Raw genomic sequence first — 17,502 nt, forward strand, 5'->3', positions numbered from 1 at the left:
GTAAGCTGACTAGTACAGTGAATAAGGTTCAGGTACTGAGTGGTAGCTGGCTAGTAACAGTGCTAAGGTTCAGGGCAGGGTACTGAGTGGTAGCTGGCTAGTAAAGTGACTAAGGTTCCAGGGTATGAGTGGTAGCTGGCTAGTAACAGTGAACTAAGGTTAGGGTACTGAGAGTGGTAGCTGGCTAGTAAAAAAGTGACTAAGGTTCAGGGTACTGAGTGGTAGCTGGCTAGTAACAGTGACTAAGGTTCAGGGTAGCTGGAGTGGGTAGTGGGCTAGTAACAGTGCTAAGGTTCAGGGTATTGAGTGTAGCTGCTAGTAACAGTGACTACGGTTTCAGCAGGTACTGAGTGGTAGCTGGCTAGTAACAGTGACTAAGGTTCAGGGTATGGTGGTAAGCTGGTAGTAAACAGTGACTAAGGTTTAGGTACTGTGGTAGCTGGCTAGTAACAGTGACTAAGGTTCAGGGTACTGGTGGTAGCTGGCTAGTAACAGTGACTAGCGGTTCAGGGCAGGGTACTGGAGTGGTAGCTGGCTAATAAGCAGTGACTAAGGTTCAGGTACTGGGTGGTAGCTGCTAGTAACAGTGACTAAGTTCAGGGCAGGTACTGAGAGGAGCCGTCTAGTGGTGACTGTTTTAACAGTGCCAGATGACTGGAGCAGTTTTTCAATCTCTCGCCATAGCTTTGATGCACCTGTACTGTCTCCGCTTCTAGATGGTAGTGGGGTGAACAGGCCGTGCTCGGGTGGCCGAGGTCCTTATGACACTCTAGATGGTAGCGGGTGAACATGCAGGCTTCGGGTGGCTGAGGTCCTTGATATGTTCTAGATGGTAGTGGGTGAACAGGCGTGGCTCGGGTGGCTGAGGTCCTTGATGCTCTTCTTAGATGGTAGCAGGGTGAACAGGCCGTGGCTCGGGTGGTTGAGGTCCTTAATGACCTTCTAGATGTAGCGGGGTGAACAGGCCGTGGTCGGGTGGCTTGAGGTCCTTAATGACCTTCTAATGGTAGCGGGTAACAGGCCGTGGCTCGGGTGGCTGAGGTCCTTGATGACCTTCTAATGTAGCGGGTGAACAGCGCGTGCTGAGGTCCCTTAATGACCTTCTAGATGGTAGCGGGGTGAACAGGCCGTGCTCGGGTGGCTGAGGTGATTTTTTTGCCTTCCTGTGACACCGGGTCCTGTAGTGTCTGGAGGGCAGGCGGTTGTTCCCCAGTGAGGCGTTGAGCAGACCCGCACCACCCTCTGGAGAGCTGACCGCACCCGCTGTTACGACAACTGCACCACCCTCTGGAGAGCCTGCGGTTGCGGGTGCAGTTGTCATACCAGGCGGTGATTCAGCCTCACAGGATGCTCTCAGTGGTGTGTCTGTAGAAGTTTCGGGAGGTCGTAGAGCCAAGCCACATTTCTTCAGCTCCACTCACAGACACAAACACATGCCCAGACACAAGCACACACACACACCACACACACACACACACACACACACACACACACACACACCACACACACACACACACACACACACACACACACACACACACACACACACACACACACACACACAACACACACACACACACAACACCACACACACCCACACCACACACACAACACAACACAGAAAACCTCTCTGCAACAAAGCCACCTAGTGATTACTGTCACTATCTAAATGGAGCTGAGATGTTGGTTGATTAACCCTTTTCAGGAAAGGACTGCTGGACTCCTATTGGGAGCTGAAGCACCCTGGAAATACTGAAGCACCCTGGAGAATACTGAAGCACTCTGAGAATACTGAAGCATCCTGGAGAATACTGAAGCACTCTGGTAGACATACTGAAGCACTCTGAGAATACTGAAGCACTCTGGAGAATATGAAGCACTCTGTAGAATATGAACTCTGTAGATATGAAGCACTCTGTAGAATACTGAAGCACTCTGTAGAATACTGAAGCACTCTCTAGAATACTGAAGCACCCTGTAGAGTATGAAGCATCCTGGAGAATACTGAAGCACACTGTAGAATACTGAAGCATCCTGGAGAGTACTGAAGCACCCTGTAGAATACTGAAGCATCCTGGAGAATACTGAAGCACCCTGTAGAATACTGAAGCACCCTGTAGAATACTGAGCACTCTGGGAATACTGAAGCATCCTGAGAATACTGGAAGCATCTGGAGAATACTGAAGCACTCTGGAGAATACTGAAGCATCTGTAGAATACTGAGAAGGCACTCTGGAGAATACTGAAGCCCCTGGAGAATATGAAGCACCCTGGAGAATACTGAAGCACCTGGAGATACTGAAGCACTGTAGAATACTGAAGCACTCTGGAGAATGACATCTGTAGAATACTGAAGCATCTGGAGAGAATACTGAAGCAACTCTGGAGAATAAACAACTCACTAGTCTCATCTTCTTCATCATCACATCCTCATCACACCACATCATCAGAGTTTCTTGCCTGTTTGAACACAATAAAACAGGACCTATTTGCAGATTGAGTTTGTACCTTAAAGAGGGACACAAAAAACAGAATGAAAGATTTAGGAACTCCAGATCGGTTTCCTGATAGATCTGGACTAACAGAGGACCTCAGTAGACTACTGTCTCTACTGGGATTAACACAGGACTCAGTAGACTACTGTCTCTACTGGGATTAACACAGGACCTCAGTAGACTACTGTCTCTACTGGGATTAACACAGGACCTCAGTAGACTACTGCCTCAGTGGGACTAACACAGGACCTCAGTAGACTACTGTCTCAGTGGGACTAACACAGGACCTCAGTAGACTACTGTCTCTACTGGGATTTAACACAGGACCTCAGTAGACTACTGCCTCAGTGGGACTAACACAGGACCTCAGTAGACTACTGTCTCTACTGGGATTTAACACAGGACCTCAGTAGAGACTACTGCCTCAGTGGGACTACACAGGACTAGTAGACTACTGTCTACTGGGATTTAACACAGGACCTCAGTAGACTACTGTTCAGTGGGACTAAACACAGGACCTCAGTAGACTACTGTCTAGTGGGACTAACACAGACTCAGTAGACTACTGCTCAATGAGACTAACACAGACCTCAGTAGACTACTGCCTAGTGGGACTAACACAGGACTCAGTAGACTACTGCCTCAGTGGACTAACAAGGACTCAGTGACTACTGTCTCAGTGGGATTAACACAGGACCTCAGTAGACTACTGTCTCAGTGGGACTAACAGAGACCTCAGTAGATACTGTCTCAGTGGGATTAACACAGGACCTCAGTAGACTACTGTCTCAGTGGGACTACAGAGGACCTCAGTAGACTACTGTCTCAGTGGACTAACAGAGGACTCAGTAGACTACTGTTCAGTGGGATTAACACAGGACCTCAGTAGACTACTGTTCAGTGGGATTACACAGGACCTCAGTAGACTACTGCCTCAGTGGGACTAACAGAGCCTCAGTAGACTACTGCCTCAGTGGGACTAAACAGGACTCAGTAGACTACTGTCTAAGTGGGACTAAACAGGACCTTCAGTAGACTACCGTCTTACTGGGTTGAAGAGAAACTTTTCTCTTACGGAAGAGGTCAGACACATGCTATATCCTAACTCCTTCACCCAGTTCTGAATAGTTTTTACGTTACTTAAGAACCTCTCCTCCACCTTCACGTCCCCCTCTCCTCCTCCTCCTCCCACTTCACGTCCCCTCTCCTCCTCTCCTCCTCTCCTCCTCCTCCTCTCCCTCTTCACGTCCCTCTCCTCCTCCTCCCACTTCACGTCCCCTCTCTCCTCCTCCTCCCACCTTCACGTCCCCCTCTCCTCCTCCTCCTCCCACCTTCACGTCCCCCTCTCCTCCTCCTCCTCCCACTTCACGTCCCCCTCTCCTCCTCTTTCCTCTCCTCCTCCTCCTCACTTCCAGTCCCCTCTCCTCCTCCTCTTCCGACATTCACGTCCCCTCTCCTCCCTCTCCTCTCATCCTCCTCTCTCTCATCCTCTTCCTCCTTCCTCTCTGTACGATATGGCTATATGTTACAGTGTCTATGTCCTTAACTATTTTTCTTGTTACTTACTGTATATAGAACATCATGTATACATACATACATATTGCCTTGGCTGCTTAGAGAGAGATGCTATTCCAAAGCCAGATATTGTGGTGTAGAGTGCATTACATACATCTGTTTATTTCAGATTGTTGATCCATAAAATATACATATTGATAGACTTTCTTTAATATTGAAAAAAGAAAGTAAGCTATATTTCATACATTCAGGTCTTGGAAAGGAATGGTCACGTCATCAACATAAAAACAGTCTGTTTTTATTAGCAATATGCTTCTAGGCTATAGCCTAGGTTTTCTTTTCTGTGAATATCTTGTATTAATTGTTGTAGTTGAATATGCTTTGTGCTGCTACTTCGCATTCCGCAAGTGTAACAGCACCACTATCTGAGAGGAGGACTGGCTTGTTGAGGTCTTGAGAGGAGGACTGGCTTGATCTGAGAGGAAGGACCTGGCTTTGATCTGAGAGGAGGACTGGATTGATCTGAGAGGAGGACCTGGCTTGATCTGAGAGGAGGACCTGGCTTGATCTGAGAGGAGGACCTGGCATGATCTGAGAGGAGGACCTGGCTTGATCTGAGAGGAGGACCTGGCTTGATCTGAGAGGAGGACCTGGCTTGATCTGAGAGGAGGATTACTACATCATGGGATCACCTTCACCTCCTATTCCCTATGTAGTGCACTACTTTGGCCAGGACCCTATTCCCTATGTAGTGCACTACCTTGGACCACAGCCCTATGGGCCCTAGACAAATTTACTGCACTACTTTGGACCACAGCCCTATGAGCCCTAGCCAAATGTAGTGCACTACTTTGGACCACAGCCCTATGGGCCCTAGCCAAATGTAGTGCACTATAAAGGGAATATGATGTCATTTGTGACACAACCATAGTCTATGGTGACCAAGCATAGTGTTTCACATCACCAGTAGCATGCACAAAGGCAGGATATGTAAGAGGCTCCTCCCACCTCCCACTCTGTCTCATCACAGACAACCAATGAAGGCTTGGTAGCTATCCATCTGACTAGACATTGGTATTGTCTGTTAAAGGCATGTGCTGGTATTTATATCACAAGTCACTGAGAGCCACTAAAACTGGCCCCCTATTTCATATATACTGCATTACTTTTGAGCAGAGCTGGAGCCCTGGCTAAAATAGTGCACTACATAGGKAATAGGGCCCTGGCCTAAAGTAGAGCACTACATAGCGAATAGGGACCTGGCCAAAGTAGAGCACTACATAGGGAATAGGGCCCTGGCCTAAAGTGGTGCACTACATAGGGAATAGGGTCCTGGCCAAAGTAGTACATTACATAGGGAATAGGGCCCTGGCCAAAGTAGTGCACTATATAGGGAATAGGGCCCTGGCCAAGGTAGTGCACTATATAGGGAATAGGGTTCTGGTCTAAAGTAGTGCACTACATAGGGAATAGGATCCCATTTGGGTTACTCCTCTAGTGAGGCCTTTCCAAACACCAGCACATGTCTCCCTGGTAGCTAGATAGAGTCAAAGAACACCTAACATGCATTCACTGTGGATTCAACTATTTCCTACATAATGAAGTCAGACAACCAAATATTTATTTACAACAGATATAGTGAGATGTAGAGGCTAACGTTAGATTGTTTTATATAGATGTGTACATTGTTTTTGTACATAAATGCACTATTGTCAATGATATTCTAATGCTGTCCCTTGGAGAGTGYACCACATGCTTTTTTTTWWAAATGTATTAATTCAGCTCCTGATCAACTGAAATGGAATTCAGAATGATTGTTTGAACAATCTAGAACATTCTATGGAACTATAGAATCACAAAACAACTGAAAGGACTGAATAAGCTGAGATGAACTGTGTCCAACTAGTAAGCATAGATTTACTTTTGTAAAACTGGGTATTTTTTATAAGTAGTACAGAGAAAGTTTTCAATGAGTGAATTTAGACTATATTCGTTTGATAATAATTATGGTTACAAATAATAATATTTTGCAGATGATTCAATATTTGGATGTGTTCGGTAAACAGTACTTTTATTGTAAACAATATATTGTTTTTGTTTATATGCCACCTATTATGTACTGCTTGTTTGACATTCTCCAATATTTGGTTCTTCACCTAGTGCCAATGCAGTTCCACATTGTAGTGATGCATGTATCTGAATGGAGGGCTTCCTTACAAGTCATATGGTACAGGTACAATATTGTTCAAAAGTTTTGGTCACTGAGAAATGTCCTTGTTTTTTGTAAAGAAAAGCACATTTGTTTGTCCATTAAAATAACATAAKATTTATCAGAAATACAGTGTAGACATTGTTAATGTTGTAAATGACTATTGTAGCTGGAAACGGCTGATTTTTAATGGAATATCTACGTTGGCGTACAGAGGCCCATTATCAGCAACCATCACTCCTGTGTTCCAATGGCACGTTATGTTAGCTAATCCAAGTTTATCATTTTAAAAGGCTAATTGATCATTAGAAAACCCTTTTGCAATTATGTTAGCACAGCTGAAAACTGTTGTTCTGATTAAAGAAGCAATAAAACTAGACTTCTTTAGACTAGTTGAGGATCTGGAGCATCAGCATTTGTGGGTTCGATTACAGGCTCAAAATGGCCAGAAACAAAGAACTTTCTTCTGAAACTCATCAGTCTATTCTTGTTCTGAAAAATGAATGCGAGAAATTGCCAAGAAACTGGAGATCTCGTACAACGCTGTGTACTACTCCCTTCACAGAACAGCGCAAACTGGCCCTAACCAGAATGAAAAGAGGAGTGGGAAGCCCCGGTGCACAACTGAGCAAGAGAACAAGTACATTAGAGTATCTAGTTTGAGAAACAGACGCCTCACAAGTCCTCAACTGGCAGCTTCATTAAATAAACTCAGCAAAAAGGAAACGTCCTCTCACTGTCAACTGCGTTTATTTTCAGCAAAATTAACATGTGTAAATATTTGTATGAACATAACAAGATTCAACAACTGAGAGATAAACTGAACAAGTTCCACAGACATGTGACTAACAGAAATTGAATAATGTGTCCCTGAACAAAGGGGGGGGTCAAAATCAAAAGTAACAGTCAGTATCTGGTGTGGCCACCAGCTGCATTAAGTACTGCAGTGCATCTCCTCCTCATGGAGTGCACCAGATGTGCCAGTTCTTGCTGTGAGATGTTACCCCACTCTTCCACCAAGGCACCTGCAAGTTCCRGGACATTTCTGGGGGGAATGGCCCTAGCCCTCACCCTCCGATCCAACAGGTCCCAGACGTYCTCAATGGGATTGAGATCCGGGCTCTTRGCTGGCCATGGCAGAACACTGACATTCCTGTCTTGCAGGAAATCACGCACAGAACGAGCAGTATGGCTGGTGGCATTGTCATGCTGGAGGGTCACGTCAGGATGAGCCTGCAGGAAGGGTTGTGTTATTGACTGTACATTTGTTTATGTGTAACTCTGTGTTGTTTGTTTTTGTCGCACTGCTTTGCTTTATCTTGGCCAGGTCGCAGTTGTAAATGAGAGCTTCTCAACTGGCCTACCTGGTTAAATAAATAAAAAATAAATAAAAAATATAATAAAAAGGTACCAAATGAGGGAGGAGGACGCTGTGACACACCGCCCCAGACCACGACGGACCCTCCAAATCGATCCCACTCCAGAGTACAGACCTCGGTGTAACGCTCATTCCTTCGACGATAAACGTGAATCCGACCATTGTCAGTGAAGAGCACTTTTTGCCAGTGCTATCTGGTCCAGCAACGGTGGGTTTGTGCCCATAGGCGACGTTGTTGCCYGTGATGTCTGGTGAGGACCTGCCTTACAACAGGCCTACAAGCCCTCAGTCCAGCCTCTCTCAGCTTATTGCGGACAGTCTGAGCACTGATGGAGGGATTGTGCGTTCCAGCTGTCCGTGTAACTCGGGCAGTTGTTGTTGCCATCCTGTACGTGTCCCGCAGGTGTGGTGTTCAGATGTACCGATCCTGTGCAGATGTTGTTACACGTGGTCTGCACTGCAAGGACGATCAGCTGTCCGTCCTGTCTCCCTGTAGCGCTGTCTTTCATAACTGTGACCTTAATTGCCTACCGTCTGTAAGCTGTTAGTGTCTTAACGACCGTTCCACAGGTGCATGTTCATTAATTGTTTATGATTCATTGAACAAGCATGGGAAACAGTGTTTAAACCCTTTACAATGAAGATCTGTGAAGTTATTMGGATTTTTACAAATTATCTTTGAAAGACAGGGTCCTGAAAAAGGTATGTTTCGGCTGAGTTTAGTACCCTCAAAACACCAGTCTCAATGTCAACAGTGAAGAGGCGACTCCGGGATGTTGGCCTTCTAGGCAGAGTTGCAAAGAAAAAGCCATATCTCAGACTGGCCAATAAAAAMAAAAGATTAAGATGMYCAAAATAACACAGACACTGGACAGAGGAACTCTGCCTAGAAGGTTAGCATCCCAGAGTCGCCTCTTCACTGTTGACGTTGAGACTGGTGTTTTGCGGGTACTATTTAATGAAGCTGCCAGTTGAGGACTTGTGAGGCGTCTGTTTCTCAACCTAGGCTCAGCCGCGAAGTGGTAGGCCACACAAGCTCTGGGGCAACTAACCGGACAATGTCTGAAAGAGACGGTGTGATATCACCATTCTCAACTCAGTGACATGTTGAAAGAAAAGCAGTCTATCAACACAGACTGATTGTCATAATATCCCACATTTCACAGTCTATCAACACAGACTGATTGTCATAATATACCACATTTCACAGTCTATCAACACAGACTGACTGTCATAATATACCACATTTCACAGTCTATCAACACAGACTGATAGTCGTAATATATAATCACCTGTTATTCAATATGAAAAACCAGTAGACTACATTACTTTCCAAATTGATTCACCGGAATTTCTTGCCATCGATTTGGGGCCATGAGCAGAATAATGTGGAAACCCCAGTGTTAAGGTCATAATGGGAGAAACAATGATTGACAACAGTAGTTTTACGTTCTGCCAGACAGTGTATGACCATATTAGAGACACATATATTACCCTCCGCTGCACTTCCTAACCTCAAACCAAATGTATGACCARATTAGAGACACATATTTCCCTCAGATTACACAGACTCAGATTTTTTTTTTTTTAAACAAACCCAATTTTGATAAACTCCCATATCTACTGGGTGAAATACCACAGTGTYKCATCACAACAGCAAGATATGTGACCTGTTGCTACAAGAAAAGGGAAACCAGTGAAGAACAAACACCATTGTAAATACAACCCATGTTTATGTTTATTTTTCCCCCTTTTGTACTGTAACTATTTGCACATCATTACAACACTGTATATAGACATAATATGACATGTGTGATGTCTTTATTGTTTTGGAATAGAGTACCATTTGGAACAGTCTCAGAGAAGATGTTAAGGTCTTTTCTTTCAGTCCCAGTTGAAGATGTTCAACCACCCAGGGAAAGAGATAGTATATTGAATAAACCGCTATGCATACAAGACTAATTCAATTTCACCAACGCCATATATCTGTGATATCTGTGATTCCATTTTGTCAGGTTGACCAGTCGCTCTGCAGTGATGTCTGTGAGGGAGACATCCGGTCTAAGGCACTGCATCTCAGTGCTGGAGGAGTCACTACAGACCCTGGTTTGAATCCACGCTGTATCACATCCCGCTGGGAGTCCCATAGGGTGGAGCACAATGGGCCCAGCGTCGTCCGGGTTACGGGAGGGTTTGGCCGGGGTAGTCATTTTAAATAAGAATTTGTTCTTAACTGACTTGCCTAACCCTATTCAGTACACTACTTTAGACCAGGGCCCTATTCAGTACACTACTTTAGACCAGGGCCCTATTCAGTACACTACTTTAGAACCGCAGGGCCCTATTCAGTACACTACTTTAAGATCAGGCCCTATTCAGTACACTACTTAGACCAGGGCCCTATCAGTACACTACTTTAGACAGGGCCCTATTCAGTACACTACTTTAGACCAGGACCCTATTCAGTACACTACTTTAGATCAGGGCCCTATTCAGTACACTACTTTAGACCAGGCCCTATTCAGTACATCTATTTAGACCAGGGACCCTATTCAGTACACACTTTAGAACCAGGGCCCTAATTCAGTACACTACTTTAGACCAAGGGCCCTATTCAGTACACTGACTTTAGACGCAGGGCTCCTATCAGACACTACTTTAGACCAGGGCCCTATTCAGTACACTACTTTAGATCAGGGCCCTATTCAGTACAGACTACTTTAGACCAGGGCCCTATTCAGTACACACTACAGACCGGGCCCTATTCAGTACACTACTTTAGACCAGGCCCTATTCAGTACACTACTTTAGATCACGGCCCCTATTCAGTACACTATCTTAGACCAGGGCCCTATTCAGTAAACTACTTTAGACCCAGGCCTATTCAGTACACTACTTTAGACCAGCGGCCCTATCAGTACACTACTTTACGCAGGGCTCATTCAGTACACTACTTTAGATCACGGCCCTCATTCAGTACACTACTTTAGACCAGGGCCCTATTCAGTACACTACTTTAGACCAGGGCCCTATTCAGTACACTACTTTAGACCAGGGCCCTATTCAGAAACCAGCCCTAAATGGATAACATGGTTTAACATCCAGGCTGATTTATCTTTATTAGAGCCTCTAATTCCACAAATAACGAAAAGTTTAATTTGTAACCAACTCACTCCGTATCCCAAAGGGCTCCTTTCCTTTATTTTTGGACTTGGCAGCGTCACCTCTGAATTAAAATCCCTTTCCATGTCCTTCACTATTTTCACCAGTAGAGTGCAGTAACCACAAAAAAAAAAGATAAATACGTGTAACGTGTATTTCAACGTCATCAGGCAAAATGTTTTGCTCTTCCCCTGAAAACTTGTGCGTAGAACATTGTATTGGTGCAGACGGTGTTTGTGGCCAGCTAGCTAGCTAGGTACCGATACCATATCGAATAAACACAGGAGTATGCTGCCCATACAAACACTCAAGGTATTTCTAAATATCTGCCTATTATGGTCACCATTTATGTTTGTGTATTAGCTAGCAGTGCACCCCAATAGACAGGTCACATGAGTAACCAGATAGCTATCAGGCTAGTGTAGCTAGCTAGCAAACACAGTAGCTGGTGTTAGCGGTTTCATTCGACAACAGAAAGGTCAGATGGTGAAATCAGACCGGTAGTTACTGGTTTTGTAGTCAAATTAGCCAGTTGTACAGAATAGATCCAACGCTTGCCAGCACATAGTCCTTAGCTAAGCGACAAGCCAGTTGCAAGGTAGCTAAATGTCACGTCATGGTGGCTAGCATAGTTAGCCAATAACCTTGTGACAACATGCTAACAGCTAACGTTAGATAGCTAACACTCAGGAAAAAAACACCTGCCAGTCAAGTTGTTTTAAAATGGAACGCATGGCTTAGTTCATATGTGATCAGTAACATAAAATAGTCAACCACAAGTGCTGACAATTGTTACTAAACAGTTGGGCCTTCCATAGCTAGCTAGCAGTTTGGCATGATAGCTAATTAACTCGATTGTTATGTACCGGGACTAAGTATATGCCCCGTGTTCGAGTGGATCAAAACTGTAATGTATCATGGGTAAATTGTGACCGACTGATCTACACACAATAATGACTTGTTTATATATGATGCGAGGTTGTTTGTAGATCAGTCAAGGTTTGGTAGACTGTAACGCTAAATATCATGGGTATTGAAGTGAGTTGTTTAGAGAGGACTTCCTGGAGAAATGGAAGATGCAACTTTTCAGTAAAGAACTCGTTGCATCTTAAATCGATTTATCCGTTCCCATTCCCGAGTGAGTCTTCATAGCTACCTAGTTGATTAGCAGTTTGGCATGATAGCTAATTAACTCGCTTAGGTTTTGAGGAAGTAACTAGTTAGCTAACAGATATAGCAGTAAGCCAAATTAATGAACTGTACTTATATGTGATGTCTTTATGAGCTCGTAGCCACGTATGTATTGTCCAGGGCTTCTTTAACACCCTGGGCCAGAGCTAGTGGCCACTACATTCCCCAGAGTTAGTAATGGATGACATCTTTCTCTCGTTGTCACATCACAGGCCTAGTAGAAACACCATGGAAGAGTCAGGAGGCAGGCCACGCTACCCCAAGCAGGAAGGCCGTGAGAGGGGCCCGGTGGCAGACGAGGCTGAGATCTGGCGGAACCAGGATGCAGGGAGAGGATACAGCCCCAAGCCCAAGAGGGGAGGCCACGGAGGGCTTCACCACGCCAGCTCCAAGAAGGGAGCGATGGAGCCCCAGAGCAGCTACCCTGCAGGGGGATTCAAGGAGGGCCACAGCCCCTCACAGAGGGAGGACTTTCAGAGAGCCAGGTACCAACGCTAAGATCGAATAGTTATCATTTCTCATAGGAAAACGTGTCACGCTAAGTTGCCATGCTAACACTATTTGCAGATACCCAGAGAGCCAGCAGGCCGAGGGCAGGGAGGAGAACTGGAGGAAGCACCCTTCCCAGCGCTGGCGGAGAACTTCTCAGGGAGAGGACATGGAGCAGAGGAGAGACAACGTTGACAACACACTTCACTCAGGTAAACCAACACCTCCTGGCAGGTAGGGGTGTCGACGAATCTGGATAATGTAGTCAGGAAGATAATGTAGCCAGATAATGTAGTCAGGAAGATAATGTAGTCAGATAATGTAGTCAGATAATGTAGTCAGATAATGTAGTCAGGAAGATAATGTAGTCAGGAAGATAGGACAGGGAGCATTATGGCAGGAGAGACCGCAGACAACACACCTCACAGCCAACCAACACCCAAACAAAGTCCTCCTGTCTTATCTTCAGTAGCCATGGGGCGAATTCCACTTCAAAGGTGAGTTGAGACGCATCACCTTGCATCATAATTAACTACTCAATATTATTTGTAGATCAGTCAGTCACAATTTACCCATGATACCTCACAGATGTAATGGTCTCGAACACAGCGGGGGAGTCAGGAAAGTGTGTGAAGGACTCTAGGTAACGCCGTTTTTGTCTCCATGGGGAAGGAGGACTATGGGTAACGTAGTTTGTCTCCATGGGGAAGGAGGACTTTGAGTAATGTAGTTTTTGTCTCCACGGGGAAGGAGGACTATGGGTAACGTAGTTTGTGTGCCTTCAGGTGGCAGGAATCGTAGGAACCATAACTGGAGGCGGGGTCTAGGTGAGGAGGACCATGGGCCGGTCGTGGATGAGTCAGCTCTGTCAGCCAAAGAGCTGCTGGGACTGAAACAGGCGGAGGACAAGATTGGCAGAGAGAAGATCTTCCGTCTGAAGAAGGTGAGCCATCCATCCGGAGAGGAGGAGCGTTACTCAACTCCCGTCCTTCAGCAGTGTTTTCCCTAAACGTCTGCTGTAACAGTAACAGACTTCTTTTCGGCAGCTACTTTTTACACTTCTCCTTTTTAAACATTTCAATACGCTACTCAGAAAAGTCGGTGTAGCCTTTCTCCCGCTAGGTTGTTTTTCAACGCTTGGTTGTTGGTCAACGTTAGTTTATGTTTGCTTCAGTAGACAGCCACACCCTGTTACCACACTAACCACCCGCCCTTAAAAGGGCAGCTGAAAATTTGTCTCGCTTAAGTGATTCATATTTGAGGGTACTAGGGCTGTCCCCGACAAAAAAAAATGTTTTATCTGGTTGACCGAAAGTCGAAATGTTTAAACTTATTCTCCCCGTATAGACTTGAATCAAATCAACTACATATGTACTGAGCTTGTCTGATGCTTTAAGCACACAGTTTAATTAAATAATTAAGACACAAAAATGACTCAACAAAGAGCCTGATGAAATAGTCACCACAGCACAGCGAGTGTTTATTGCGCTGTCCGTGCTAAAGCTGCAACAACATTTCAGCCATTTAGTTTCTTTCTTGTTTCTGACTGAAAAGTTCTGTTCCCGAAATCCGTAATTTGTTTAGGGAAAAACATTCCCTATTCCCCTCAACCCTTGCTCTCTTTACATGAAACATGTAAGCATCCGAGCTAACAAGGTCAAAATCTGTCGTTCTGCCCCTGAGCGAGGCCGTTAACCCACTGTTCCCCTGAGCGAGGCCGTTAACCCACTGTTCCCCTGAGCGAGGCCGTTAACCCACTGTTCCCCTGAGCGAGGCCGTTAACCCACTGTTCCCCTGAGCGAGGCCGTTAACCCACTGTTCCCCTGAGCGAGGCCGTTAACCCACTGTTCCCCTGAGCGAGGCCGTTAACCCACTGTTCCCCTGAGCGAGGCCGTTAACCCACTGTTCTTCTGGCACCGAAGACGTGGACTGTCTCTTATACACATCTAGATGTGTATAAGAGACAGGCAAAAGGGCCTGACCTCCTATAGCCTATCATAATCACATCAATACATTGGTTATAACAAACTCTGAACACGGTAACACGTGAAAGCAAGCATGGCTGCGGAGGGCATGAAAGATAAACTCAAACCGGCGTACTGGTTGCTCAGYAGGGAAAGGGGAAGTCAGATGTGTGGAAGACATTGGAGATATTTTTTTAAATATATATATATATATGCCTTTTATTACAGCAGACTAAAAACAGTTGCATGATTTTGTGCATTGCAGTTTCTTTATTGTTTAGGCMAATTATTCAAAGCTCCCTTTTATGTAATTTTAAAACTAAAATGCTTGATTGCATTTCAGAGCGCGATAGTCTCGTGTGATGGGATGAATGATTGATTGATACAGTAGCCTATATATTGAATATAGTTCTAAGTAAGTTACAGGATTAAGACTAAACAGGATGTGCTCTTAGGCCTACAACTCCACGGTGGTTATACAAGACTGCTATACTAAGACCACTAATGATAACGACATTACTTATTATTATGATGATAATAATAATAATTGTAGAAATACCAGTAAGGAGATCAAGATAAATGAGGGTATAGGAGTGAGAGCTGTGTGCATTATGTGTGACCAACAGGTGCAGTTAAATTACAATATTATTTTACTTCCTGTTTGGAACAGTGTAAACAACACTAAATAAATAAGTAATAGCAGTCTGTTCTAACGGGGGAAAAAATGTGAAAGTCTATTACGGCATAGCAAAGATTAAAAACAACCGAAATCTGGGAAATAGCTTTATCTGACATTTTGCTGTTGCATGAGGCTTAGAGATCATGGAATCAGTAGGTTATTAAACACTCAAACAGGAAACAGAAGCTGGATCTGCTTCCTTTCTATATATTTAATGCAATAACAACAGGAGTTTCAAGCTTGGTTTAGGCGCAACAGAGCTCTTAAAGGGGCAGTGACATACTTTGTAATAGAAACAACCCGACACGATTTATTTATTATTATTGAATAATACTTACAAGCAGGATGTTGGGTCCAATGGGGTAGCCTTCCCTAAAATGTGAAACCTGGGGAACCCGGTAACCGGAGCGTACACTTCAAACCAATCAAATGGTGCTTGGGCGGAGCGCCAACGGCAGATTAAGAGGTTAGGAGGCGTGGGGGACAGTGGCGAGGGGGCGACAGTGGGTGGTGGGTAGTGGGGGGCGACAGTGGCGTAGTAGGGGTGGTTGTGGCGTAGTAGGGGGCGACAGTGGCGTAGGTAGGGGTTGTGTTAGTGGCGTAGTAGGGGTGTCAGTGCGTAGGTAGGGGGAGTGGCGTAGGTAGGGGGTGTTTAGTGGCCGTAGTAGGGGGTAGTCGGGCGTAGTAGGGGTGTTAGTGGCGTAGGTAGGGTGTTAGTGGCGGTAGGTAGGGGGTGTTAGTGGCGTAGGTAGGGGTGTTCAGTGGCGTAGGTAGGGGGTGTTAGTGGCGTAGGTAGGGGCGTGTTAGTGGCGTAGGTAGGGGGTGTCGTGGTAGGTAAGGGGTGTTAGTGGCGCTAGGTAGGGTGTTAGTGGCGTAGGTAGGGGGTGTTAGTGGCGTAGTAGGGGTGGTTAGTTGGCGTAGGATCAGGGGGTGTTAGTGGCGTAGGTAGGGGCGGTGCGTTAGTGGCGTAGGTAGGGGGGTTAGTGGGTAGGTAGGGGGGTGTTAGTGGGCGTAGGTAGGGCGAGTGGCGTAGGTGGGGGCGTTGTGCGTGCTTAGGCTAGGGAGGTAGTTAGTGGCGTAGGTACGGGGGGTGTAGGGGTAGGTGGTGGGCGACAGTGCGTAGGTAGGGGGCGTTAGTGGCGTTAGTAGGGGCAGCTGGCGTAGGTAGGGGGGTTAGTGGCGTAGGTAGGGGGCGACAGTGGCGTAGGTAGGGGGGCACCAGTGGCGTAGGTAGGCCGTGGCGTAGATAGGGGCGACGTAGGGTAGGCGTAGTGGCGTAGGTAGGGCGGCTAGTGGCGAGGTAGGGGACGTGGCGTAGGTAGGGGGCGACAGTGGCGTCGGTAGGGGGGGGGTAGGTAGGGGCGACAGTGGCGTAGGTAGGGGAGCGACAGGCGTAGGTGGGACCAGTGGGCGTAGGTAGGGGGCGACAGTGGCGTAGGACTAAACAAACCACGGTTGAATTTGAACGTTTGCTGGTTTTCACATCATCTGTTATTTAGAGTTGCAGCAAGAAAGGGGGAAATGGTCTGTGATGGTCTATGCTGGCCATATCAATATCTTTACCTTTCTGAAGTGATATTTAGCTGTGTAGGCTAGCATGAAAGGAAGTAGCTACCAACACAATGACGTTTGTTTTTGAGAATTCCGCTAACCTTGTTAGCTACCTAGGTTATAATTAGCTAGCTGCTATTCCAGTTCAATTTCTGTCACGATTATAAATGGCAACAAAATGTGAACGCAAACAGCATAATATTTACCTAAAAGGTTGCTGTGTGATAGCACAGTCGCTAGCATATCCAGGGTCAGTGATGTGTATTCACACCTCTTGAATTGTTCCTATTTTTGTTTTTACAGCCTGAATTTAATTTGATGAAATTGAGTTTTGTCACTGGCCTACACACAATACCCCATAATGTCAAAGTGGAATTTGTTTTTAGAAATTGCTCCCGCTAGACAGCCTGTAAAACGCTGGCTGGCTACTCTATGTACTTAGAGAGAACAGTGCTTCACTGTCCCCAACATGGTACATTTTTGTTCTGGCTTCACACTCACCAACTGATTTCAACTAATCAGGGGATTGACTTACTGTGTACTCTATGGCACTCTGCACTGACTGCCCTCTCTCTGAGGTCCACAACCCAGTGCTCTCTCTCTCTCAGAGGTCCCACAGTAACCCTAGTGCTGTGCTCTCTTTCTCTCTGAGGTCCCACAGTAACCCCGTGCTCTCTCTCTCTCAGAGGTCCCACAGTAACCCCAGTGCTGTCTACACTGCTCTCTGTGTGAGGTACTGCTGGACTCTGTCTCTGAAGCTCACAGACACATCAAGACAAGTGGCACAAGAGAAGCCAAGGTGAGAACACCTGATACTATTGTTCTTCATTTCAACCATAAGATGCAGTACATGTTTTACTATGACCTG

General features: G+C 45.8%; 1 protein-coding gene and 4 long non-coding RNA genes across 5 annotated transcripts in view; 3 read left to right on the forward strand and 2 right to left on the reverse strand.

Annotated features, from left to right (window-relative positions):
- Window positions 1–5,770, forward strand: part of LOC139024691 (uncharacterized) — a 33,016-nt gene extending 27,246 nt beyond the window's left edge. The window contains exon 2 of the long non-coding RNA XR_011476024.1: window positions 5,425–5,770. This is a non-coding gene — a long non-coding RNA (uncharacterized lncRNA). The remainder of the gene's footprint in view (window positions 1–5,424) is intronic.
- On the forward strand, window positions 191–495 carry LOC139024687 (uncharacterized). Its single transcript, XR_011476021.1, has 3 exons — window positions 191–254; window positions 344–405; window positions 440–495. It is a non-coding gene; the product is annotated as an uncharacterized lncRNA (long non-coding RNA).
- LOC139024689 (uncharacterized) lies at window positions 2,062–2,470 on the reverse strand. Its single transcript, XR_011476023.1, has 2 exons — window positions 2,383–2,470; window positions 2,062–2,210 (listed from the first exon to the last, which is right to left on the reverse strand). It is a non-coding gene; the product is annotated as an uncharacterized lncRNA (long non-coding RNA).
- On the reverse strand, window positions 2,533–3,229 carry LOC139024688 (uncharacterized). The gene is made up of 3 exons (XR_011476022.1): window positions 3,194–3,229; window positions 2,652–2,783; window positions 2,533–2,612 (listed from the first exon to the last, which is right to left on the reverse strand). It is a non-coding gene; the product is annotated as an uncharacterized lncRNA (long non-coding RNA).
- A 5,163-nt stretch (window positions 5,771–10,933) lies between the features above and the next one.
- tut7 (terminal uridylyl transferase 7) overlaps window positions 10,934–17,502 on the forward strand; it is a 58,849-nt gene continuing 52,280 nt past the window's right edge. Inside the window, 6 exon segments of the mRNA XM_024139381.2 lie at window positions 10,934–11,072; window positions 12,164–12,436; window positions 12,519–12,652; window positions 13,226–13,383; window positions 17,321–17,348; window positions 17,351–17,433. Of these exon segments, the coding sequence (XP_023995149.2) occupies window positions 12,180–12,436; window positions 12,519–12,652; window positions 13,226–13,383; window positions 17,321–17,348; window positions 17,351–17,433 (660 nt within the window). The 5' untranslated portion in view covers window positions 10,934–11,072; window positions 12,164–12,179.

This window comes from Salvelinus sp. IW2-2015, unplaced genomic scaffold, assembly GCF_002910315.2.
Source record: "Salvelinus sp. IW2-2015 unplaced genomic scaffold, ASM291031v2 Un_scaffold1789, whole genome shotgun sequence".
NCBI lineage: Eukaryota > Metazoa > Chordata > Actinopteri > Salmoniformes > Salmonidae > Salvelinus > Salvelinus sp. IW2-2015.